This window comes from Heterodontus francisci, chromosome 20 (genome assembly GCF_036365525.1).
Source record: "Heterodontus francisci isolate sHetFra1 chromosome 20, sHetFra1.hap1, whole genome shotgun sequence".
Classification (NCBI taxonomy): domain Eukaryota; kingdom Metazoa; phylum Chordata; class Chondrichthyes; order Heterodontiformes; family Heterodontidae; genus Heterodontus; species Heterodontus francisci.
This window is the reverse complement of record NC_090390.1, coordinates 53,755,848-53,782,990: the sequence shown is the minus strand read 5'-3', so window position 1 is coordinate 53,782,990 and position 27,143 is coordinate 53,755,848. Positions and strand designations below refer to the sequence as shown.

The 27,143-nt window shown below is 42.6% G+C and overlaps 1 protein-coding gene across 3 annotated transcripts; it reads right to left on the bottom strand.

The window, feature by feature from the left end:
• Positions 1-9,020: 9,020 nt before the first annotated feature.
• eef1akmt2 (EEF1A lysine methyltransferase 2) lies at positions 9,021-25,655 on the bottom strand. Of its 3 annotated transcripts, none has more exons than XM_068053351.1 (7): positions 25,536-25,621; positions 20,455-20,730; positions 17,884-17,949; positions 15,555-15,669; positions 14,411-14,518; positions 10,287-10,503; positions 9,021-9,360 (listed from the first exon to the last, which is right to left on the bottom strand). In XM_068053351.1, exons 2-7 carry the CDS (start codon positions 20,457-20,459, stop codon positions 9,263-9,265), a joined length of 609 nt encoding a protein of 202 aa, XP_067909452.1. In that variant the 5' UTR covers positions 20,460-20,730; positions 25,536-25,621; the 3' UTR covers positions 9,021-9,262. The 3 variants fall into 3 exon arrangements, with proteins under 3 accessions (XP_067909452.1, XP_067909453.1, XP_067909451.1); XM_068053352.1 differs by lacking the exon at positions 25,536-25,621 and adding an exon at positions 25,250-25,267; XM_068053350.1 differs by lacking the exon at positions 20,455-20,730 and having other exon boundaries at positions 25,536-25,655.
• Between the last annotated feature and the right edge of the window lie 1,488 nt (positions 25,656-27,143).

The window sequence follows — 27,143 nt, the reverse complement described above, 5'->3', positions numbered from 1 at the left end:
AGTAACACAATAAATATGGGTTAAAGGTTATTCAGTAAAATTTATATTTCAGGAACCCTCATTGTACCACCAGGAAATTTCACAATTTACATATATACCAGATCCTCCAAGAATGCCTTACTTTTTCTGATTTTCTGATACCATTAACTTCACTGCTGCCAAATGCAGTGTGTTGCACATAGTGAGAATGGATTTCAAGCAAAATTAAAATGGCAAATTTTTAGGTGTATTGCACACAGAGTTGTTCTGAGAATGACAAGAAACATACTAGGCAAGGAAATCAATTCCAGTACATTCGGTAATATTAGGTGTGGATAGTTGACTCAGTCAGGGAACTCTGTAATTACACGTAGGTTGATGGCACTGTTCTGTGTGACTCTGAGACATTGTTATGCAGCAAGAATAAAAAGATTAAATTAAGCAATCAAGAGTAACATATTTCATACTATGTACTTCATGTTATTATACAGACACCAGATTCTTTGAATTGCAGTTAAAACTTTTCTCACTCCTGGGCTGACACTGGATTACGTTTCTGACCTTTTTGCAGACTCTGGTTGACTCTGTGACCTTCATGCAGGCCACAAACTAGTCTCTGGCTTCCTGGCTGATCATGATTCCAGTCTGAACTATTTCCTGCTCCAGGCACTGTATCTTTGGCCAATCCTCAAACTTAAACTCTTACTGCTCCTGTTTAATGTTAATGTTGTAATCTCTGTTTAATGTCTTAAATTCCGTTGCTCCCATTTCCACTGTGATCGCAAACTGACCGCCATCCCAGGTGCAAGCTCTTCAGCTTTTCCACCCTTCCCCACCCTGCATTAGCTTGTACCCTCTCCCCTCAAACTTTTGATCTTTTCCAACAAACGATTCCCAGCTCACCTTGCCAAATTCCCCAGCCAAACTCCTTTATGTGCGCTCCTGGATAAACTTACAGGGCTGAATTTTCAAAATGGGGTTAGGAACCCAATGCCCTGATGATGTCCTGGTCCTGACCTCGTGCCTCAGCTGCATCACCCTCGCGACACAATCCTCAAATGGTAATGCCCTAATTGCCCAGGAGGCGAGCTCGGCACCCAATTAGTGGTGCTGAGCGTCTGGCGGGAGCTGGCTGTCTGGCACCAGAGGCAAAGGCAAGCGGTAGCCATGATGTGGCCTTCCACTGCCTTGCTGAGGAGAGCAGGACGCTCCTCAGAGGACCAGCAGAATGAACAGGTGAGGCAGCGATTCCACAATGAAAAAAAATGTCCTGCGCTGGTCCCGTGCAAGATCCCCGTGGGCCGAAAACATTTCTTCCTGAAACAACAAAGTTATTTCCCTGCCCGCTGCAAGCCCGACAGCTGCACACTATCATGAAGCAGATCGGTTGGGCTTGCTGGATTGCTCTTTGAAAATCATGGTGCAGATCCCCTACCCCACTTAACGAGCTCCACAAGGAGCTTAATGGCCCCTTAGTTGCAGGCAAACGGCTTCACTGTTCCCTTCCCCCTCGCCTTCATATTAAAAATTGCGGACAGTCCCGGGGGCATCAGGTTCCAGAGAGGACCTCCAAGACTGCGATTTTTCAATCGCATCTGCACTGGGGTCCCGACTCTGTGGCACTTTCAAAGTCCAGCCATTGGGCTGGATTTGGTTCTCCCCCAATAGCTGAGATTTATGGCAGTGGGGGGGGGGGCGGTGGGGGGGGGGGGGTGGCCGGAAGATGCTTCCGAGAGGGCTTCTGTGCACCCCAGCACTGGGAAGGCCCAGCCCGAGATTGCCGGCGGTGGCGAGGCCTTGTTGTGGTGCCCCTGCCGCTCAGCAACAGGAACACCATTTAAATATTTAAATAAATTAAAGTGACTGAATTAATTATACATACGTTCCCGCCCTCCGTCCCGCTAAGATGTTTGTGCCGCTGCCCAGCACTCCCGTGACTTCGGATCCCTGTCTGGGGAAATGAGGCGCCATACTGGTGAGGAGGGGGGGAGGAGGTAAGATTCTCAGTGCGGGAGTGGGGGAAACAGGATCAAAGTAATATCATTGGTGTAAGGGATGGTGGGAAGGGTTGGAGGTTAAAGTTTATGCACTTTGCGGGGAGAAGGTCAGGTGGACAAGGTAAGTGTTTTGCGGGGAGAGGGCAAGTGATTAATTTTATGGTTACTGGGGGGCTGGGAGAAGGACAAAATTAATGTATTTAATTTTTTTATTAACTGTAACTTTAGAATCTTTAAATCTAACAGAAAGGCTCAAAGCCCTTTAAAAATGGCGTCAGCGCCTGCGCACAAGCAGCTGACGCCATTGCCGGGGATGGACTGCCCGCCCCCTCCATCTGATCAGGGGGGTGCTGGCCGCCCCATCCATTCAAATGTGCTGCCGCGTGGAAGATTGCGGCAGCTCCGCGACATGCAGCCGGCACAGTCGGTCCGCCATTTTTTTTGCCAAATAGTTCCCCTGTAGTTAATCTCTTTAACCTCCTCTCCATCCTGATCAGTGTTCCTCCCTTTACAAAGCCTCTTAAAATCTTCCTCGGAGCAGCAGCACACTCCTTTTTAACATTCTAATGGACTGCCTAAAAAGTTGGTGGAAGCAGATCTTATCGTAACTTTCACAAGGCATTTGGATATATACTTGAAAAGGGATATTTTACAGGCTGTAAGTACGAAACGGGGGAGTGGGACTAATTGGATAGCTCTACCTAAGTGCTGATGGGCTGAATGGCCTTCTTCTGTGTTTTAAGATTCTATGATTCTTATCCTCCCCTGCAAATCACTTTGTGTCATTGCCCTCCTTATCTCATATTCTCTTCCAGCTGTATCTCTTTATGTACATCCTCTGCATTTCTGACATTGTCCTACTTCTCATTTCCCACTCCTTAACTCCATCAATGGACAATCCTTCAGCCACCATGGCTGTATCCCCTAGAACATCCTGCTTCAGCATCACTGCCTCATCGCTCCCTTCTCACCTTCAAAATGGTCCTTAAAACCCTTCTCTTTGACTGTACTTTTACTCACTCATATCCCCTTTCTTCCTCCTGTTTGTTGTCCATCACCCTGTTAAACATTCTGAGGTGCCTGTTCTTGAAAAGCATGACAGAAATGTAAGTTGTTGGCTTTCACATCAGATCTCCATAATTAATATTGGTTTGTTCCTTCAAGTTCCCACAAGACATTTGAGCAAATAAGGAATTTATTTAATATTTGCCATTTTGTCAATAGGAAATTATCAATATGGTGGCTGTGTCAAATCTGGTGCACTTAAGTCTCTCAATATCAAAAGACAACCCTTAAGAGGATGTGTTACATTGTTACATTAATTAAAGGGTATATTAATCTACAGAAGCTGGCTAAATACATCACATTTGCAATGAATGTTCTGGGTGACTGATGTGTGGCACACACCACCACCTACTGTTCACTTGACACGAACACGGAATACAACAGATCACATTATTTATTCCGAAAGCTCCTCAATATTTTAAACTATTTCCAAAAAATGTGAAAGCAGTATTTTTCAAAATTACCTTCAATTGGCAGATCCAAGGTGTTAAGCACAACTGAACTGTGCACAATTGCCTGTGAATTTGAGACTTCCAGAACCTTTGACTCAAACTTGTCCTTCTCATTTTGGCCGTTTTCAACCAGATTTTATACAGAAGCTAAATATTCCATCGCAGGCAGAATAACCAGTGTAGAGCCACTTCCCAACTTTAATTAAAGTGTCTAGCTGTAAGATCAGAAGGTAGCGTTGACACAATCTAAGATCAAAACTGGCCTTATCTCCCAAGGATAGGAATATATGCAATGCAAAGTGGCACCACTGGGTAGAAACTTCTATTAAAAAAGTGCTGAAAAGTACCAACTGATCTTCCAGCTGCAACAGGGGTTAATTTCAATACTGAGTTACTTAGTGTATATGTTTTAAGAGACTGAATACTTGGGCAATTATCAGTTGATTGAAGAGACAGCATGAAACTAGTTGAATTTTTTGAGGTCACTAGCATGGTGGCTTGGGGAGTGTCTCTGGGTGTTCTCCATGTGAATTTCCAGACTCAAGATCTGAATGAACTACTCCTGTTCTTATGTGCTTGAGGAATTATGTTGTAACTGTTCCAAGCATCGGCTTCTGCATACTATCAAGTATGTTCCTCAGCAATAGGTAAATAGTCAGCCATGGAGCAAGTGGTCTTAATAAAAATGCATCGAACTTCAGCAGATTACTGGATTAATACTCATTTCTTAGACTATCTTTGGACGGGTCTGCATGCTAGCTCTCTCACTCAGCCTACTCCATCAGAGCAAACTAGGAGCCAAAAATACAAAGTAGTCACCAAGAAATCAAACAGGGAATTCAGAAGGAACTTCTTTACCCAGAGAGTAGCAAGAATGTGGATCTCGCTATCACAGGGAATAGTTGAGGCAAATAGTATAGATGCATTTAAGGGGAAACTAGATAAGCATATCAGGGAGAAGCATGTCAGGGAGAAGGGAACGGAGGATTATAAAAGCAAAATACTGCGGATGCTGGAAATCTGAAATAAAATCAGAAAGTGCTGGAAAAACTCAGCAGGCCTGGCAGCATCTGGCAGCAATAGAGGATTATGTTGATCGAGTTAGATGAGGAAGTACAAGAGGAGACTCAAGCAAAGTATAAATGTTGGTATGGACTGGTTGGGTCAAAGGGCCTGTGCTGTATATTCTATGAAATCCGCAGGTGTTGATTGTCTGGTGATGTATCTTTTTAAAACTGAAGGTTAAAGGTCCTCCCATTACTGTGTCTCCGCCTTATTTTGGTAGACTCTCACTCAAGAAAAATTATATATACTTTGCATGTAATGTGTGCATTAAAATCTGGCTTAATCACAGAGTGGCTTGGCAGTGAAGGAGCCCGAGGCTTTCCAATAATTACACAGTGATTTCTCCTTCTCCAGGTACTTTACAATAACGACCTCTGTTCAAAATGTTATATGACCCAACAGCCTAACTTTCAACACACAACAATTATTTCTATGACCAGAAGCTAAGATCTGGTTTTCTATTGTATGTTTCTTTAATTGATGAAAAAATATAACCTATATTTAAAAGATAGGTACTACTTGTGTTTATCGCCTGCTATTGTTAAAATAAACCAAATAAAATTGTTGTTATTTTCTGAAAACAATATAACAAGACAAATATCTATCAGGGAATTATCAGAATCACTCATTTGAATTATTGCTTTCTGACTCGCTATCAGCCCATTCATTGCCCATTGTTCCACAAAAAAGGTGAATTGAATTCTTCTGATTGTTCAGGATGTAAACTCACCAGCTGTTCTATTACTAAGCTATGCAAACCAGCAAGGTCCCAGCTACAATCTCTTGCATTATCTGATATCAGCCAAGGTGGTAACAAATGAATCAATATAAGCCTCAGCACACTGGGGGCTAGGGAGAGAAAAATGAACCAGAATCCCCATTACTGACTGCAATGAGATTTGATTCTTTTTCTCCAAGTTAACTGACCCTTGCCAGGACAGCAATGAAAGCAAATACAATGGGGATGAAATTGGTCTTCAGCAGTAGCACAGAACTGTTGATAGCAAATTGACAGTCCATTTTACACCCTATCTTTATATTCTTTACCATTGAAGGCAATAGAAAAAAAAAAGGCGCTGTGTAAAACGGGATGCAATTCATGTTTTCTGCTTCTTCTAAAGACCAATTTTGCCCCCAACTGGTCTCAAATGCCTTGAGCATGGAGGGTGAGGGACGACAATCCACCAGTGACCTTGGTCCAGGTCACTATCTTGTCAGTATGTGTGGTTAATATAGGAGGATAGAATTGGGATTGCCTTTGATGCCCTGCACAATCAAATAGTTTAACAGAACACTCACGAAGCCCAGCCACTCGGGTTAAATAGTGAAAGGCTGCGAGATACTGAAGGGTTGATTGTCCGGTGATGCATCTTTCTAAAACTAACACCTACAATCTGTATGTTCCAGCAAGGATTGGCACCTGGAGAATAGAGGGGAGAAAATAGTTTAAAAGAAAAAGGAAAAAAGGAAATCAGGAAAATTTATGAACAAAGGAACACATATAAAAATATCTGTAACAGTATCGGACTCGCAGTAGCTGAGGCAAGTAGATGAAGTAGCAGCAGGTGACCATTTTGGAGGTAGTGACCATAATAGTTAGTTTTAGCATAATCATGGAAAAGGACAAAGCTGAAACAGGAGTAAAATTTCTAAATTGGGGGAAGGCAAATTTTATGAAACTGAGAGGTGATCTGGCAAAAGTAGACTGGATACAGCTAGTTGAAGGAAAATCAGTGGCAAACCAGTGGAAGGCATTCAAAAGCGAGATTCTACAGGCACAGTGTAGGCATGTCCCCACAAAGATAAAGGGTGTTACGGACAAATCTAGAGTCCCCTGGTTATCTAGAGGCTTACAGGGTAAGTTAAAGCAGAAAAAGAAAGCTTCTGACGATCGAAAATGCAGAGGTGAAGTAAAAAAGGAAATTAGAAAAGCAAAGAGAGGACATGAAAAATTATTGGCACGTAAAATCAAGGAAAACCCAGAGATGTTTTATCAGTACCTTAAGAGCAAGAGGATAACTAAGAAAAGGGTAGGGCCTATCAGAGATGTACAAGGGAACTTATGCGTGGATGCAGAAGATGTGGGCAGGGTTCTTAATGAGTTTTTCGTCTCTGTCTTCACAAAGGAGAGGGATGATGCAGATATTGCAGTAAAAGAGGAGTGTGAAATATTAGATACTATAAGTATAATGAGAGAGGGAGTACTAGAGGGTCTGACAACCTTGAAAGTAGATAAATCGCCAGGGCCGGATGGATTGCATCCCAGGTTGTTAAAGGAAGCCAGGGAGGAAATGGCAGATGTGCTGAAGATCATCTTCAAAGACTAACTGGATATGGCCAAGGTACCAGAGGATTGGAGGTCTGCGAACGTTATACCATTGTTTAAAAAGGTGCGAGGGATAGGCCAAATAATTATAGGCCGGTCAGTATAACCTCTGTGGTGGGTAAAGTATTAGAATCAATTCTGAGGGACAGGATAAACTGCTACTTAGGAAGCCCTGGATTAATCAGGGATAGTCAGCATGGATTTGTTAAGGGAAGGTCATGTCTTAATAACTTGATTGAGTTTTTTGAGAAAGTAACAAAGAGGATTGATGAGGGAAGTGCAGTGGATGCGGTCTACATGGACTTTAGTAAGGCATTTGACAGGGTCCCGCCTGGCAGACTGGTCAGAAAAATGAAAGCCCACGGGATACAAGGGAATGTGGCAGGTTGGATCCAAAATTCGCTCAGGGACAGGAAACAAAGGATAGTAGTTACAGAGTCATAGAGAGATACAGCACTGAAACAGGCCCTTCGGCCCAGAGTCTGTGCTGACCAACAACCACCCATTTATACTAATCCTACATTAATCCCATATTCCCTATCATATCCCCACAATTCTCCTACCACCTACCTACACTAGGGGCAATTTACAATGGCCAATTTACCTATCACCCTGTAAGTCTTTGGCTGTGGGAGGAAACTGGAGCACCCAGCGGAAACCTGTCGACGGATGTTCTCCAGTGGTGTTCCATAGGGCCCAGTGTTAGGTCCCTTGCCGTTTGTGGTATATATTAATGATTTGGACTTAAATGTGGGAGGTATGATTGGGAAATTTGCTGATGACACAAAAATTGGCCATGTAGTTGTTAGTGAAGAGGATAGCCGTAGACTCCAGAAATATATCAATGGTTTGGTTGAGTGGGTGGAAAAGTGGCAAATGGAATTCAATCCAGAGAAGTATGAGGTAATGCATTTGGGGAGGGCAAATAAAGTGAGGGAATACACAATAAACAGGAGGATATTGAGAGGGGTAGAAGTGAAAGATCTTGGCATGCATGTCCACAGGTCCCTGAAGGTGGTAGACAGGTAGTTAGAGTGGTGAAGAAGGCATATGGAATGCTTTCCTCTATTGGCCGAGGTATAGAATAAAAAAGCAGGGATGTAATGCTGGAACTGCATAAAACCCTGGTTAGGCCACAGCTGGAGTATTGCTTACAGTTCTGGTCACCACATTACAGGAAGGGCATCATTGCTCTGGAGAGTGTACAGAGGAGATTTACAAGAATGTTGCCAGGGCTTGAAAGTTGAAGCTATGAGGAAAGATTGGATTGGCTAGGATTGTTTTCCTTACAACAGAGGAGGCTGAGGGATAACTTAATTGAAGTGTACAAAATTATGAGGAGCCTAGATAGAATAGACAGGAAGGACCTGTTTCCCCTAGCAGAGAGGTCAATTTAAGGTAATTGGTAGAAGGATTAGAGGGGACATGAGGAAAAACTTTTTCACCCAGAGGGTGGTGGGTGTCTGGAATTCTCTGCCAGGAACGGTGGTGGAGGCAGCACCTGAAGTGCATAACCTGCAAGGCTACGGACCAGGTGCTGGAAGGTGGGATCAGATTGGGCGGCTAGTTTTTTTTCCAACTGTGCGGACACGATGGGCTGAATGGCCTCCTTCTGTGCTGTAACTTTTCTATGGTTTTTAATTCGCTTTGTCAGTATGCTACATAATGGTAAGCCAGCTTTTTTTTTAAAAAATGACTCTTGTTTACCAAGGCACACTAACTTGTTAATACTTACATTTTAAATATGCAAACTCTATAGAAACATTAACACAATGTGCTGGCTAACATCTCTAAATTTGAGAGCGAATACCCTACAGCTTTCAATCAGTCACAATCACTCTAACATGCAGCACCCACCAAAACTAGCTTTTGAGATCTTTTAGTACAAATTTTGAAGATGGTGCAAAATAAGGCAATTCTGAATTCACTGTATTTTTGGAATAAGTGACTAAACTGTAATCTGTTGTTTTCACACTGAAGTTCTTCACAGGTAGAGATGGCATTAATGTATGCCACAAATTCATACATTCCCAGTCTGTTACCACTAGAGGTCATTAATGCACTTTGTGAACAGCCTGCATTGAGGCAAGGATGGGGAATAGCAATGAGTTCCTCGTTAGAAAAATCACACATCATTTCTACAAATCATTTTATTTACAGCTCCAGGTCTTGTTAACTGATTGATCTTAAATTGAAAGTAATCATTTTCACAAAGAAGTGTCCATTGAATGGCAGGATTCTGGAATCAAACTGTATACATAAAAGAAAATCGAATCTCGTGGGATGAGTTGCAGTTTGTTTAAGTGATTCTGGGTCTAGAACAGCAGTAGTTTGGAACTGAACACTGGGAGAGTCTTGTGACCTGCAGTTATCCTAACTTATTCTTTCTGTTTGAAAACCAGTGCTGTTACGCTATTTCCAATCTTTCCTCCAAACTGGAATTTCGGTGTTGGTAGCTCCTGCAGCATCTCAAATCCTGGAATAAAACAAATAAAAAGAGCACATGACTGTTACTGTACATAACTACTATATTACAAATCATTGTTAACCTTAGAGGATTAATTAGGTACTTTAAAACAAACTTCTTCAATAAATACAATCATTACGTCTAGTAAAGGGGACCTTAAATGTAGGAGTAGGGGGCCAGGAATGATCTGGCATAAGCCCAATAGAGGTTATTGGCACATTGTTAAAATGTTATTGTGCAGGGGTCCTCCAGAAGCCCTGCATTCATCTAATTCAGCACAGCAGATGTGCCCAAGGATCATCTGGCAGCATTTTTACTTCACAGCACAAATGCTGAGGGAGACCAATCTATTTGCTGCCCTGAAGAAATCTGAGGCAAGCAACTTAAACCTTCTGTCATTCACTGATCTCCTTTCGTGGTCACCTGACAAACAGCACAGACAATGGCCTGGAAGGTCACGGTCATGAGGGAGTGGTTTGTGACACAGGGAAGGAACCAAACTGAATGAAGAAAGAGGTAAAAGCACAACTGGAAATCAAACTTTATTTACACATTTTTGTTCCAGTGTCTATTCCAAGTACAGCTCTTCTAACTAGGAACATAGAAGCAGGATTAGGCCATTCAGCCCGTCGAGCCTGCTCTGCCGTTCAATTAAATCATGGCTGATCATCTACCTCAATGCCACTTTCCCACGCTATCTCCATATCCCTTGATGTCATTAGTATCCAGATATCTATCGATTTTTAACAGTAATCCATCTGTAAACACCTTCACAACTTCATGGAAATGACACACAGCAAAAAATTTAAATGCCAGAATGGTAAAATATGGTTTTGAAGCTACCATTCCTTACTTAGCAAATTTCCCATCTCAGGCTTAAAGATAACAAAGCCGGTAATTTAAAAATCCAATGAAATATGAAAGAAATAATTTACCTTCGCTGAAGTGATTGACGAGTTCCTCTTTGGTCCAGTTACAGGATGTTATAAGGAACATGCCTCCACCCTTCAGAACACTATGCAAGGCCTGCCGATATAAACTCTGTTTTTCAGCTGGGTGGTCAGGACTAAGACTAATGGCATCAAAAGTTCCCTTGTCTATGCAAATTTCATATGGACTAAGATTTGGAAATATGTGCAAAAAGTCTGCCACCTAAAAATAAGGAAAAGTCATTTTAAGAATAGAATTTCAGATGCTCTAAACTGCTCCAGTTTATTGGCACAGACTAATGTGGTGAGTGGGGGCAGGCGTACATTCTCCCTTTCATGTGTTATTGTGGTCACATTCCTCCAGAAACATCCAGAAATAATCACGTAGCTACAAACTGTAATTATTGCGATCATCCATAAATTCATCTATGTGATCACATGTAATTGATTGGCTATCTTGGCAGAACAGTGCTAAGTAACATGAACCATTAAGTTTGGCTCCTAAGAATATCTGGCTCATTCCCTTCTTAAAAGCAGAATGGTTTACTCCAGTGATTAAAAGGTGTAAATTAATTGTGGGATAAAGTTAAAAGTTCACTATCGACTGGTAGCAAGAAATGAATAATGTGTAAAATGTACACATGGCAACAATTAATTGTTGATACACTCATTTGAACTATGAATAAACCATTTTTAGTGCTTTAAATTTTCCTATTATTTGCTGCACTTAGACAGGAGAGGATGCTGATACAGAATTAATGCCAATGCAGTTAAAACAATTGGTTGGTGTCAGTGCTTTAAAAGCATACATGAGAAATGCTTAAAATTCCAGCACAGTCAAAGGAACTTGCAAAGATTAAAAATAAACTTGACATCAAAGTACACCTCCTTCATTTGCTGTGTTACCAGCAATTACCTTCTGAGCAATTACTCTATATAATTTATGAGCCAATTACAACCAAAGACCTATTTTAATTGCATTAACTATACTTTACATTACATCTAACCAGCTAATCCTCCTATAATGTAATGTACAATTTGACTCTCAGTCCCTTTGAATACTTCAGAGCATAATGTCCAAATTCCTTTTCTACACCGCTGCTACTTTTGCAGATTACCCCCAGAACATGAGGAACTCAATGAACTATGAATCCAAACTTAAGGCTGTCTGCATTGTAGCTACTGCCTTCTCTGGGCATCCCAAGCCTTTCACTGCACTCTCCTGGATTTCCCCATTTGTTCTCCACCTAACTGTCCTCGCTCTTTACAATTTATTCCCCACTGACCTTAGCTCACTTACCTTATTCATGAAGCCCATCAACTTCCTCTTTCAAGCTCCTTCCATCCCAGCTTCTGATCACCCAACTTCACCCCCGATGGTTAACATCCTTCACCTGCCTCTCTGTTCTGACACTAACCTCAAAACTGCAGGGATTGGTAGCCTGGTGGGTGATGGTACTTGACCTGCCATCCAGAAGTTGTCAGTTCAAATCCTACCGTGTGAGACTAAATTCAATAAATCTAGTCATTTGTGGGCGAGCAGCAGGAAAATTACCATCAAATTTGCCAGATTGTCATAACGACTCAACTGATTCACTAATGCCTTCAGGGAAGGGAATCAATTCCCCACAACTTGGTCTGACCTACATATGGCTTCGGTCCCACATTATGTGGTTGACTTTTAATGCCCTTAGGGCAAAAACTAATAGAGCAATTAGTGCTGCCTTGCTAGCGTTATCCATATGACAAGAATAAATAATGAAAAATTGCAGGCTAAATTCCTTCACTTTTCTTTGACTAAAATTTTCCTTTATTCCCCAAAGTTCTGTCATCATTCCTTATTCAAATCAATATAATCTAGCTTCTGGCCCACCCACAGTACTGAGACCATATTGATCAAAGTCACAAATGATATTGTGTGTGTTTGTGACTGTGGTTGCTCTATCTCTCTCTCTTCCCATCCTCCTCAACCTCTCTGTTACCTTCAATATCACTGGTCACTTCAGCTTACTACCATGTCTTCTCTGCTATCCAGTTCTGGGGCACTGCCTCTCCTGGTTCTGCTGTTAGTTAAGGCAATGCAGAAACTACATTGCTGCCATCGTCATCTTCTCCTTTGTCTGCACAACTGTCCCCATTGCATTCTTCTCTTCACTATCTTCATGCCACCCTTTGGTGAAGTTTTCTAGAAGCAGGGACTGAACTTCCACATCTATGATAAGGACAAGCAGTTCCTCCATCAACCCAAAGGTTGTTTTTTTTAATTTGTTCATGGGGTGTGGGTGTCACTGGCAAGGCCACCATTTATTGCTGATCCCTAATTGCCCTTGAGTGGTGGTGGGCTCAAAATCACAATATTGTCTTTCAGATAAGAGAGATTTGATTGTTCGCAAAACCTGTTTCAGTTGATTGTTGGCAAAACAAAGTCACCCCTCCAGCTGCCAACAGCACCTCAGTGCACTGTTCAATACCAAATTCAGCTGCCTCCCCCACATTTTCCCCATTACCAAAACCAACATCTGTAACATTGTCCACTTCTACTCCACATTGCCATCACCTCAAAGCTAGACTTTTTCAACATTATACGATCTGCTGTCTCAGCATTAACTTACCATAAGCTTCAACTTATGAAAAACAGTACAGTCCAATTTCCTACACATACCGAGTTGCATACTCCCATCAACCCATCTGCCCCAAGGCCCACTGCACCATTACGTTGAATTCAAAATTCTCAGCTTACTCCATAGTTTTGCCCTCACCTACCCTATTGATGTCTCCCTGCTTTATGTCCCTGCACAATGTCAAAGATTGGACTTCTCCTCAAGCCTCATTCTCTCTGCTTTCAAAACACTCCATGTCAACTGGACCTTTGGTTCACGAAGCTGGTCTTTCCATTTTAATCCCATTTTCCCATGCTCTGTGTCTACCTTAGCCCTTGCCTCCTTATTGGAGATCTCTCCTTGCATGAGAGGAGTGATATTTAAATGCACATTGTTGACTTTTATTAAGTGAACAAAAATTCAGAATTGCAATGAGGGTGGACCGGGAATGGTTTTAACAGTAGACTATGTGATCCCTATTCTGGGGTCCCAAGCTATAGTCCAGCCTCAGTTATCACTCAAATTCATTCCCGTCAACTGTCTTGTTCCATGTGGTCTCAACTGAGCCACTAAAATACTAAATTTTGGTGGAATGCTCCATTTCAGGGAAGGGGGAGATGACAAGATAACATGACCAGCATCACTGGACCCCACAGCAACATTAGTAGCAACTATGCAGAACTTCATCCCATGATCATCCCACTCCCACAGCTGAAGGAAGTGGGGTAGCAGCAGGTGAGTCTGGCCGGAGAGTTAGTTGGTTAAAAAAATAAATGAATGAAAGGAGACTGCATAAACCATTTCCCAGGAACTTTAATTAAAGGAATCTTTCAGGGATTAGGAACTGGAAAGTTTAAGGAATTACAATAAAGCAGCAGACAACACAGCGGGTAAAGGCTATAGGCAAATGGATCATGCAGATCGAAAGTCCCAGGTCACATAAAGAACTTTGACAAGTGAGGTGCTACGTCATTGGAACCATAGCCATTGGCTAAGTCACTGTCTTCACTGGGTAAGGGTGGAGAGTGGCGTAGCCGGGGTTTGGTGGGGGGGGGTGGTGCGGTGCGGAGGGGGAAATGAAGATTATCTTCAATTCACAGGTTGCAACAAGTCAGAAATTCGCAAGGGAAATTGTTCTAGGTAGCCTTGTAAGCCTTGTAGCACAGCACATCTATGGATCAACAAGCTACACCAGAGGCAATAAAATGCAAGTTTTGGGTCAGTGTTTCCAAACATAGCAAGTTCCCAATCTCATCCAAGCCACCTGGAAAAGCAGCCAATATGCTTCTCCTCAGAGGGAAAATAACATGGGGAGTCAATCCAGATATATCCAGCCTTTCCCAGCAGTCAGTCAGAGAATGATATTAGCAGAGACATGAAGAAAGTTGCTTGCATGATTGTGAATGCAATCTTGGAGGAAGAAAAATAATTAAACAATTTGAGGGAGCGAAGGAAAATGAAGATAGATTTGTCAGAGAAGAAGCTGACAATAGTTTGAGGCTTGAAGGAAATACTTGCTAAAATCATTACCTGTAATTTCAAAGACAACACCTCTTCCTTTTCAGCAATAGCTTTAGCAAGCTCCACAGCAGTGGAAGAATTATCAATTCCAGTCAGGTTAGTAAATCCAGCTTTTGCCTTAAATAAATAAAAAAATATATATTCAGGACATAAAATGATCTGCTTTTGGCTGTCTTCAATCACTAATATACCTGCTGTTAGGAATATTCTCACTGCCAGATATTCAGGCTTGAGAAATTTCCTCATATTCTCATTTTAGAAAACTGTGAAAATCTCAAGTGACATACTGCAAGTCTAGCATTGCTGCGAAGTGATTTGTACTTTGCAGTGACATGAAATCTGCAGATTCCATTAGGTGTTATGTTTTATTAATTTGACTCCAACAGGAAGTAGTGTGAAATCTGTTGCAGGAGGCAGGGTCACATCACTTAGATTTGACATCACATCGAGGAGAACTGCAATGTCATGTCAAACCTCATTTACAAAGTGCTTATGGATTGCCTGGACCTTCTGAGAACTTTTTAAACTTACTTCTAAATTTTAATTATATAGAGAGTCTGGATGCACCTACCTATGTCTTCAATTTATTGAAATTTTAACAGCCCTGCTCTGCGTATGCATGTGGTCATCAAGTACATGTAGAGCTGTCCTGCATCTGACAGACCCCAATGCAGGTAGGCAGTAAGCCAGAGATTGAAAATAGATATGGAAATTGGTATTCACAATGAAATTTTTTTTTAGGCAACAACTTACATTTCTATCGCATTCATTGCATACAGAGAGGTGTCAGAGCACTTTACGGGGAGAGGGACAGTCAGTAGACTTCAACCTGGGGGTTGGGGGAGAAAGTGATTTAGAAGGGACAAAACCATGGTCTTAAGGAGTTTTTTTTACAACAAAGAGGATAAGCAGTGATGCTGCGGGAGGAGGTTCAAATGTTTAGGGGCAAGGCAGCTGAAAGAGTTATCACGAACAGTGAAGCAGGGAACGAGAAGTAGACCGATGTTAGAGAACCAGAAGGAGAGGTCAAAGCTGTAAGACTCCAGCAAGGCTATGGGTATTGGGGATGTAGCTGCACTATCGGTAGAAAATAAATTAGATTACGATGAATCAGATTTTACACAAGTGTTTTTAGATTCTGAAATACACTTACAAGTTCAACCAAAAAAACACCATTTCCTGTCCCAATATCCAGCAGGGCAGCATCCTTCGGGATTTTTTGTGTTTCCAACCATGTTATTATACGATCCATACTTTCTTCACCAAACCTAAAAGATAACAGGATTTGTGACAGTTGTTGACCAATGATGATCACTAAGAAATTACACAGTATTTACTGTCATAGATTGATTAATGAAATATGCCTATCAAACAAGGGCGAACAGGTAAGCAGTAAACCAACCACAAACCTGTGGGACCTATAAAATAATGTTGGTGTGCCATATAAAATTATAGATTTATTAAATTGCTTTTATTGTTCACTAGTTTTGCAGTTTCTTTCCGAAAGCAATGGGCTGAATTTTACCGGACACCCGACATCAGAGGTCATGGTGGGGGGGGGGCCCAAAAAATACCTCCGGGAGAGGCCAGCCATGGGCCTCGACACTGGGAAGGCCCCGCCCCATATTACCGGCAGTGGCGAGACCTTGCGGCAGCACCCCCTGCCGCTCAGCGATGGGAACATCGTTAATGGTATTGAAATTAATTAATAAATACCTACTTCATCGTGCTGGCCATTCCGCTGTGATATTCTGTCCAGTTGCCAGAACTCCCACGCCTTCAGATCTCCATTCGGAGATCAGAGGTGGAACCCTGGTTGGGAGGGTGGAGCAGGTAAGTTTTCAGGGCGGGGGGGGGGGAAGCGTGAAAACCATTGTGATTGGTGGAGGGGATGGTGGGAAGGGGTTGAAGGTAAAAGGTTACAAACCTTTGGGGGTGGAGACGGGGGGGAGGCTGGGATCACGAGATAAGTTTTTTATGGGGAGGGGAGAGGGCAATTAATAAAGTGTTTAGTCATTGAGGGGGGTGGGGTGGGTAAGGGGATTGAAACTTTTGATAAACTTTTCCTTTCAATTTCATAGGTGCTGTATCTTTAAACATTGAAATGAAAATGAAGGGCTGCAAGTCCTTTAAAAATGGCATAGCATGTGCGCATTGGCGCCAGGCGCCGGTGCCGGGACGGAGCACCCACCCCTTCTACGTCATCGGGGGTGGGCAGTTTGCCCTAGCCATGTAAATGAGCCGCCACGATGAATATTGCAGTGGCTCCACGGAGTGAAACCCGCCCGTATGGGCTGCCCTCTTTGAAGCTCACGGCCGATCAGCCCAATATATATTTGAAGTTAAAAGGCACTAAATTAGAATGTCAATAAACAAAGTTTTTGAAAATTTGTTTATAAATCTTTTGTTTTCTTCCTGCCCTTCCTCTCCTATCCTGGAGGTGCTTAGATAAAGTTCCAAAGGCGCTAACAGCCCTCTGAGACTTTGCCTGGAGTACCCATTTTTCATTTATGAGCCTCGGGAGTGAACATCAGCAGGATATTCAACAATGGAAGGAGTCACAACCAAGCCAAATCCCACCCTAACACAAACACATTTCCAATTACAGTAATTAAGAACATGAAAACAGGTCAAATTTTCCCCTCCACAGCCCAGGGAGTCAGAGACCAATTGTACTGCCTGTGTTAGCAGACAGTGGCTAACTCCCCACAATTTGTGAATCCTTCTGAACTGCTTAGGGGAAGGTTTTGTGATAATCTATATCTTAATACAGATTTTCAAAAACACCGTACAAAGATTTAAAAAGATGCCATTGGATGGAATGAACTGCTCAAAGTGAACACAAGTCTACTGAGCTGTAAGCGTAAAATTTAATCATGGACAGAATATTATAGAAGAAAGACCAGTTCAACAGATCATGAAAAATAGCTATCTTTCATTGTATTCTGTTTGTTTGACCAAGAAAATTATTGTGAAGTTTACTAACATATTTCCTTCAACAGCGTAACAGGGAAGTATACTTTTCACCTCTGTTATGTTGACAGTACAGTAATTATTGGTGCAGAGAAAATCAGTTGATCAGTTTTACTATAATATAAAGCAACATTTATCATTTTTAAAACTATATATTCACGTTATTGAAAGAATGTTTCACAATTGGAGTTTATAAGAACATAATTCTCAAACAGTTCCAAGAGGTATTTTTGAAATATTCTCATCCGAGGCCCTCAGAAACCTACACTGGTCACTGCTGTTGATGCTGGAACTCACAGCTGTTTCAATTCCTCTGTAATAAGTAGATAGTACTGTCCCAGCTGTGGTTTTGCAAGATTTTAAATTAAATTATTTTTGTTCCATTTTGAAAATATTCTTTCCTTTAAATGAAACAGTCAATAGTAGGGGTGGGTGGGTTGGAGGAGATCGACAAAGATACTGCCACTGATCCTTATCAATGGGTTAATATTCTTTGTTTTGCTTCTTACCAAATCTCACCAATATCGCCTGAATCATAAAAGGACTGCAGCTCCCTTTCATAAGCATGGTCCCAACTGCAAGAAGATACAGAAAAAAAAACTCATATTTAAAACTAAAACCAAACCTCCACTGCAAAAGTCTGGTGTGGAGCAGGACAGATCAAAACAAGCTACTTACCACAAGCTAATTTACGCAAAAATAAAATGCTATAATTCAATTTTCTCAAAATAACTTTGCCCTGGTGCAGACAGTTTTGTAAGAGCCCATTCTGTTTCCAACAATGCTATTACCCACAGTGTTGCAATAGAGGCATGCAAGTGCAGTTGATTAAAAGTGATGCTGGTGCTCAGTGATGTCACTCCATTGCAGACACTGAAATAGACAAGCCAACATAACAATTATGTATGTTCCAAGGATGTTTAATTCCTTAAAAAGTAGTTATGTATATGCCCAAAAAAACCCACTTTGTATTTACCAGGAACAATAGCGTAGTGGTAATGATACTGAACTAATAATCCAGAGACCTGGACTAATGCTGCAGAGACATGTGTACAAATCCCACCATGGCAGCTGGGGGTATTTAAATTCAATTAATTAAATAAATGCAATGAAAAGCCAGTCCCAGTAATGAGGATGACAAAACTACCAAATTGTCGTCAAAAAAATCTGGTTCACTAATGTCCTTGAAGGAAGGAAATCTGCCATCCTTACCTGGTCTGGCCTACATGTGACTCCAGACCCACAGCAATGTGATTAGCTCTTAACTGCCCTCTGAAACGGCCTAGCAAGCCACTCAGTTGTATCAAACTACGGCAGAAAAGTTGAAGAAGAATAAAATCAGACGGACCACCCGACATCGGCCTAGGCAAAGGACACGAAAAAGGCACACCCTGCCCAGTCAACCCTGCAAACTCCTCCTCACAAACATTTGGGGACTTGTGCCAAAATTGGGAAAGGTGTCCCACAGACTAGTCCAGCAACAGCCTAACATAGTCATACTCACCACATCATACCTTACAGCCATCACCATCCCTGGGTATGTACTGTCCCACCAGCAGGACAGACCCGCCAGAGGTACAGTGGTATATAGTCGGGAGGGATTGTCCTCAACATTGACTCCAGACCCCATGAAGTCTCATGGCATCAGGTCAAACATGGGCAAGGAAGCCTCCTGCTGATTACCACCTACCGCACCCCCCTCAGCTGATGAATCAATACTCCTCCACTTGGAAGAAGCAGAGAGTAGCAAGGGCACCGAATGTAGTCTGGATGGGGAACTTCAATGTCCATTACCAAGATTGACTCAGTAGCACCGCCGCTGACTTAGCTGGCTAAATTCTGAAGGGCATATCTGCTTGGCTGGGCCAGTGGCAGGTGGTGAGAGAACCAGAGGCTTGAGCTTGCGCTCACCAGACAGTATTGGTAGGAATGACCACCACACAGTCCTTGTGGAAACAAAGTCCCATCTTCGCATTGAGGATACTGTCCATCGTGTTGTGTGGTACTACCACCGTGCTAAATGAGATAGATTCAGAACAGATCTAGCTACTCAAAACTGGGCATCCATGAAGCACTGTGGCCATCAGCAGCAGAATTGTATTCAACCCCAATCTGTAACCTCATGGCCCAGCATATCCCCCACTCTATCATTACCATCAAGCCAGGGGATCAACCCTGGTTAAATGAGTGCAGGAGAGCATGCCAGAGGCAGCACCAGGCATAGCTAAAAATGAGATGCCAACAAAACAGCAGAAGCAGGATGCTATAGTCAGAACTAAGCAATCCCACAACCAATGGATCAAATCAAAGCTCTGCAGTGCTGCCACATCCAGTCATGAATTGGGAGGTAGACAATTAAACAACGAACTGGAGAAGGAGGAGGCTCAAAGAACATCCCCAGCCACAATGATGGTGGAGCCCAGCAGGTCAGTGCAAAAGACAAGGCTCACTACCAACTTCTCAAGGGCAATTAGGGATGGACAATAAATGCTGGCCTTGCCAGCGATGCTCATGGCCCATTAATTAATTTTTAAAAATTGCAATTTCAGCTGAACGAAGTCTGAACTTTGAGACAATCAACTATTAGGCAAAAGGAATTGGAATATTACAGCTAATTCAGAATAATACCATTTTAAAAGCAGCCTCAGTCCACCCTCCTGGGAGTAAATTAAAAATGCATAGAAGTGATATATCCCCATCTGTATCATCCCTATCTGACCCAGGAGTTTAGAACAACAGGAACACTTTACCATGGGGTATATATTACATTGAATTATTCTGTTGCTAAGCTGCAGCTTTCTTTTACTTGGCCTGCACTTTATATCATATGTATATAGACAAATCCTCAGATCAGTTACTGTTGCTGAACAGCTGGAGAGGTAAATTTGCATATTGGAAGCTGCTTGTATATTTCCAGGTCAGAATAAAATAACGCGCAATAACTACCTTTCTTAAGGCTAAATTCCAAGATATTGTATGAGGTGATTATCGGTTTGTGGTGTAATTTTACAGAAATTAATTTTTAGAATTTGATAACTTTTAGTCCATGAAAATAATGTTTGCAGCATTTTGTAACTTACTTCATTCACAGGATACAAGCAATGCTGGCAAGGCTTTTTATTCATCATCCCTAGTTGTCCACAAAAGGTAGTGATGGCTATTCTCCTTGAATTGTTGCAGTTGTTGTGATGATAGTGCTCCTACAATGGTGTTAAGTTCCGAATTCCAACATATTGAAATCAGTGATGATAATGAAGCAGTGATGTATGTTCAAGTCAGTATCGTGTATGACTTGAAGGGAAACTTGGAAGTGATAATTGTCCCCACCACATTCCTGAACTTGCAGGTAGAGATCGCTGGGGAGAGAGATTCTATCAAATTAATGTTGCTGCAGTGCATCCTGTAGATTGTACATACTGTAGCCATTGAGTGGTCATAGAGTCATAGAGAGATACAGCAAACAGGCCCTTCGGCCCACCAAGTCTGTGCCGACCAACAGCCACCCATTTATACTAATCCTACATTAATCCCATATTCCCTACCACATCCCCACCATTCTCCTACCACCTACCTACACTAGGGGCAATTTACAATGACCAATTTACCTATCAACCTGCAAGTCTTTGGCTGTGGGAGGAAACCAGAGCACCTGGCGGAAACCCACGCGGTCACAGGGAGAACTTGCAAACTCCGCACAGGCAGTACCCAGAACCGAACCCGGGTCGCTGGAGCTGTGAGGCTGTGGTGCTAACCACTGCGCCACTGTGCCGCCCAAGTGGTGTTAGAGGCGCTGCATACTGAGTCTAGTGGCAACAGGCTACTTCATTGCAGGAGCTACAAATGGAGCTGGAACAGTCAGCGAACAGTCCCAATCCTAACCTCATGATGGTAGGAAGCTCATTGATGAAGCAGATAAAGATGATTGCGACTAAAGACACTAGGTTTAGATGGTCCTACTTAGCATGGTGGCGGTGTCACACTAGTGATTAGAATGTCTTCACAGTTGGAGACAAGACTTTGGGCAGAATTGCGGACCAATTGAGGTCCTTAAATAGCCAACTAGCCACTTAAGGGCCTCTTCCTGCCTCCACCTCAATTTTAAGGGAGGAGAAGGGGCCTGGCGCAGCTGGGAGAAACCACCAGGTAAGTCTGGCAGCCTCCTAGTGGAGTTGGGGGTGGCCCCTCTTTTGGGGGCAATCCAGGACCCCCGAAAGGTCCCCCAGCCGCGATCACCACCCCACCCAGGTAGACACCCTCCCACCCTCCCCGGTACTACAGAGCTGCTGGCCTTCCAAATGGCTGGCAGCTCTGGAGGTGGTAGCTCGTCCCTTAAAGGGACGACGTCCCCATTGGCAGGCAGTTAATTGGCTGCCTGCTGTGGAATGGCGTCGGGGGTCTCTCCCGGCTTCTGGCCCACCACCAGGACTGCCGTCACAATTCAGCCCTTTATCTTCACAAGGACTTTGCAATAGTGACATGAATACTATCATGGGCACATGTCTGCAACAGGTAAGTTGGCAAAGATGAGGTCAAGTAGGTTGCACCCTCCTGTTGGTTCTCTCACCAGCCGACACAGACCCATTCTGGCAGCTATAAGGACTTGGCCAGCCCTACCAAACCGCTCGATGATGGACTTTAAAGGCCCATACCTAGGGTAGATTTCATTACCTTACTTCCCTAAGAAATTCCTCCAAGCAATCTTTAACATAGACAGACACTGATTCATAAGTTGAGAGAGGGGCATTAGGTAATAAGAGGCCATACAGCTCCTTGAGACTGTTCCACCATTCAATAAGATTATGGCTGATCTTTGACCTCAACTCCACTTTCCCACCTTATCCCCATATCAGTTGATGCCCATAGAGTCCAAAAATCTAGCGATCTCAGCCTTAAATATACTCAATGACTTGGCATCCAAAGCCTTCTGGGGTAGTGAATTCCAAAGATTTACAACCCTCTGAGTGAAGAAATTTCTCATTATCTCAGGCTTAAATGATTGATCCCTTATCCTGAGACTATGCCCCACAGTTCTAGACTCTCCAGCCATCTCAGCATTTACCCTGTCAAGCCCTCTCAGAATCTTATATGTTGCATTAAGATCACCTCTTATTCTTCCAAACTCCAGAGAATGTAGGCCCAATTTACCTAGTCTCACATCATAGGACAATCCTCTCATCTCAGAAATCAATCTAGCGAATCTTCAATGTGCCACCTCTAAGGCCTTAGATGCCTGCCTTAGATATGGAGACCAAAACTGTGCACAGTACTCCAGGTGTGGTCTCACCAAAGTCCTGTACAACAGTAGCAAGACTTCCTTACTCTTGTACTCCAAACCCTTGCATGAAACCCAAATGCCATTTGCCTTCCTAACTTTCTGTGTTTCTTGTATGAGGGCACAGAAATCTCTCTGAGCACCAACATTTAAAAGTTCCTTAACATTTAAAATGTATTCTGTTTTTCTATTCTTCCTACCAAAGTAAATAACCTCACATTTCTCATTATACTCCACCTGCCACCTTCTTGCCCACCCATTTAAACTGCCTATATCCCATTGTAGCCTCTTGGTGTCCTTCTCATGGCTTACTGTCCCACCTAATTTTGTTTCATCAGCATACATTACTCTCAGTACTTTCTTCCAAGTCATCAATATAGATTGTAAATAGCTGAGGCCCCTGCACTGATCATTATGGCACCTCAGTATTTACAGCCTGCCAACTCGAAAATGCTCCATTTATCCTTATTCTCTGTCGCTTGTTTGTTAACCCAGCTATATCCATGCTATTTTATTACCCTCAACAGCATGAATCCTTATATTGTAATAATCCTTCATGTGGCACCTTATTGAATACATTTTGGAAATCCAAATATACTATAGAATCACAGAATTGTGACAGGACAGAAGGAGGCCATTCAGCCCATCATGTCTGCACCAGCTCTCCAAATGACCAATTCACTTAGTACCATTCCCCCAGCTTCTCCCTGTAACCCTGCACATTCTTCCTTTTCAGATACTATTTAATTCCCTTTTGAATGCCTCAATTGAACCTGCCTCCTCCACACTCTCTGGCAGTACATTCCAGATCCTAACCACTCGCTGCGTGAGAAAGTTTTTTCTCATGTCGCTTTTGCTTCTTTTGCCAATTACCTTAAATCTATGCCCTCTCATTCTTGATCCTTTCACTAGTGGGATCAGTTTTTCCCCATCTACTTTGTCCAGACCCCTCATGATTTTGAATACCTCTATCAAATCTCCCCTCAGCCTTCTTTTCTCCAAGGAAAACAGTCCCAACTTCTCCAATCTATCTTTGTAAATGAAGTTCCTCATCCCTGGAACCATTCTTGTGAATCTTTTCAGCATTCTCTCCAATACCTTCACATCTTTCCTCATGTGGCATCCAGAACTGGACACAATACTCCAGTTGAAGTTGAACTAGTGTTTTATACAAGATTAACATAACCTCCCTCCTCATGTACTCGATGCCCCTTTTAATAAAGCCTAGGATACTGGATGCTTTATGAACTCAACCTGTCCTGCCACCTTAAATGACTTATGCACATATATACCCAGGTCTCTCTGCTCCTGCACCCACTTTGGAGTTGTACCCTTTATTTTTTATTGTCTCTCCATGTTCTTCCTACCAAAATGAATCACTTCACATTTCTCCACATTGAACTTCATCTGTCACCTGTCCGCCCATTCCAACAACTTGTCCATATCCTTTTGAAGTTCCACACAATCTTCCTCAAAGTTCACAATGCTTCCAAGTTTTGTATCATCTGCAAACTTTGAAATTGTGCCCTGTACACCAAGGTCTAGGTCATTAATATACATCAGGAAGAGCAAGGGTCCCAACACTGACCCCTGGGGAACACCACTACAAATCGTCTTACTGTCTGAAAAACATCCATTAACCACTACTCTGTTTCCTATCACTCAGCCAATTTTGTATCCATGTTGCTACTATCCCTTTTATTCCATGAACTATAACTTTGCTCACAAGTCTGTTTTGCGGCAGAGTATAAAATGCCTTTTGGAAGTCTTTAGTTCCTAATTCAGCATTACCCTCATCAACCCTCTCTGTTACCTCTTCAATAAACTCCAGCAAATAAGGTGAACACAACTTTTCCTTAACAAATCCATGCTGGCTTTCCTTAATTAACCCATATTTGTCCATGTGACTATTAATTTTGTCGCAAATTATTTTTTCTCTGTTTCCCCACCACCAAACTGACTGGCCTGTAGATGCTGGGCTTATCTTTACACCCTTTTTTGAGCAAGGGTGTAACATTTGCAATTTTCCAGTCCTCTGGCACCACCCCTGAGTCTAAGGAAGACTGAAAAATTATGGCCAGTGCCTCCGCAATTTCCACTCTCACTTCCCTCAGTATCCTTGGATGCATTTCGTCCAGTCCTGGAGTCTTATCAACTTTAAACTACATCCACTGGTTCCCCTTTAACTACTCTGCAAAGTTACATCCTCAAAAAACTTTAATAAACTTGTCAAATAGAATTTCCCTTTCATTAAACTTCGTTGACTGCGTCTGATCATATTATGATTTTCTTTGTGCCTCCTTAATAATGGATTCCAGCAGAAGCTTTCCTTGGCCTGAAGCCTGGTTTCATGGGATCTGGAGTCAATGGATCACTTCAATCACTGTGTGCCCACCTCTCGTTGGTCTATCCTGCCAATAGGATAGTGATCAAAGAGTTTGAGGTGTAGCTGATAGTTGTACTCACAGAGTATCAATGTAAGGCTGTTTGTGACTAGTCTCTGGAATAGCTGTCCAGTACCCAGATAATAGCTAGGAGCACTTTACAGGGCTGAGGTTGCCCACGTCTTGTCCTGATACAATGGCTGGGTTGAAGTGATTTACCTTATTCCTGAATCAGGTCACGACTCCTTTCAACTAAACGGCTTGCTCTGCCATTTCAGAGGGCATTACGTGTCAGCCGTGTAGGGAGTCACAAGGATCATTCTTCCATGAGTTGTTATAAACTATGTCCTCAGTGACAGTCACCTTAGTGAACATATTTCACTAAACTTCAACAAGTACCTCGCTAAATGTAATCGCTTTTCATTGCACTGGGTCCGTTATAAAACGTAATCGTAATTTCACAATTAAAATACAATTTAATAAAGAGCAAAGTAACAACACATACTACTCTTTAGTTCCTAATTTAGACGGTTGGAATTCATCATTGGATGAAGATGGGCTCTCAGCAGCAATTTTCTCTTGCCTTTGGCAACCATGCAGATACCCGACATCTTGCATCGCTGTTGACCCAGGAAATCCAATTGATCATGACAGAGCAGCGCCTGTATTAAGTATTGAGTGTGACTCACCAGGCGGCCGCCATATTTGTGACTGGCAAAATTAATGCTTTCGGCTCCCCTTCTGCATGAAATGTCAGAAATTAGAGCTTCAGATCGTTAGTCAAGCACCACCTAATCCAGAATCATTAAAATAATAGATGAACTATACAAACAGTTAAAAGTAAAGGAACATCTATTTTGTTTTCCCTGTTTTTGATTCATTTATGCAAAACTCAAATCATGGGAGGAGGCGGTGGTGTAGTAGTATTATCACTGGACTAGTGACCCAGGGTATTCAACTGGAGATATGGGTTCAAATCCCACCACAGCAGACCTCCAACAACCACAACCATCTTCCTTTGAGCTAGGTATGATTCCAACCAGCAGAGAGTATCCCCCCGATTCCCATTGACTCCAGTTTTACTAGGGTTCCTTAATGCCATACTCGGTCAAATGCTGCCTTGTTGTCAAGGGCAGTCACTCTCATCTCACCTCTTGAGTTCAGCTCTTTTGTCCGTGTTTGAACCAAGGCTGTAATGAGGTCAAGAGTTGAGTGGCCCTGACGGAACCCAAACTGAGCGTCACTGAGCAGGATATTGCTAAGCAAGTGCTGCTTGATGGCACTGTTGATGACACCTTCCATCACTTTACTGATGATTGAGAGTAGGCTAAAATAAAAGCAAAATACTGCGGATGCTGGAAATCTGAAATAAAAACAAGAAATGCTGGAACCACGCAGCAGGTCTGGCAGCATCTGTGGAAAGAGAAGCAGAGTTAACGTTTCGGGTCAGTGACCCTTCTTTGGAACCCCCTTCGGGTCACTGACCCGAAACGTTAACTCTGCTTCTCTTTCCACAGATGCTGCCAGACCTGCTGAGTGGTTCCAGCATTTCTTGTTTTTATTATTGAGAGTAGGCTGATGGGGCGGTAATTGGCCGGGTTGGACTTGTCCGGCTTTTTGTGTCCAGGACAAACCTGGGCAATTTTCCACATTGCAGTGTCGATGCCAGTGTTGTAGCTGTACTGGAACAGCTTGGCTAGGGGCACAGCAAGTTCTGGAGCACAGGTCTTCAGTACTATTGCTGGAATATTGTCAGGGCCCATAGCCTTTGCAGTATCCAGTGCCTTCAGTCATTTCTTGATATCACATGGAGTGAATCGAATTGGCTGAAGACTGGCATCTGTGATGCTGGGGACTTCAGGAGGAGGCCATCCCTAATTGCCCTTGAACTGAGTGACTTGCTAGGCCATTTCAGAAGTCAACCACATTGTTGTGGGTCTTGAGTCACATGTAGGCCAGACCAGGTAAGGACAGCAGATTTCCTTCCCTAAAGGACATTAGTGAACCAGATGGGTTTTTAACGACAATCGACAATGATTTTGTGGCCAGTATTAGATTAGCTTTTAATTCCAAATGTATTCATTCAATTTATTAATTGAATTCAAATTCCACC

What these genes read in the sequence shown, in the direction of transcription:
- eef1akmt2 (XM_068053350.1), bottom strand. Translation starts at nt 25,648, where the DNA reads ATGCAAGATGTCGGGTATCTGCATGGTTGCCAAAGGCAAGAGAAAATT. An exon ending in TGTTGTCTTTGAAATTACAG is followed by an intron (nt 10,504 to 14,410) that starts GTAATGATTTTA and finishes CCTTATTTTTAG; the next exon opens with GTGGCAGACTTTTTGCACAT. An exon ending in CGTCAATCACTTCAGCGAAG is followed by an intron (nt 9,361 to 10,286) that starts GTAAATTATTTC and finishes GTTTTATTCCAG; the next exon opens with GATTTGAGATGCTGCAGGAG.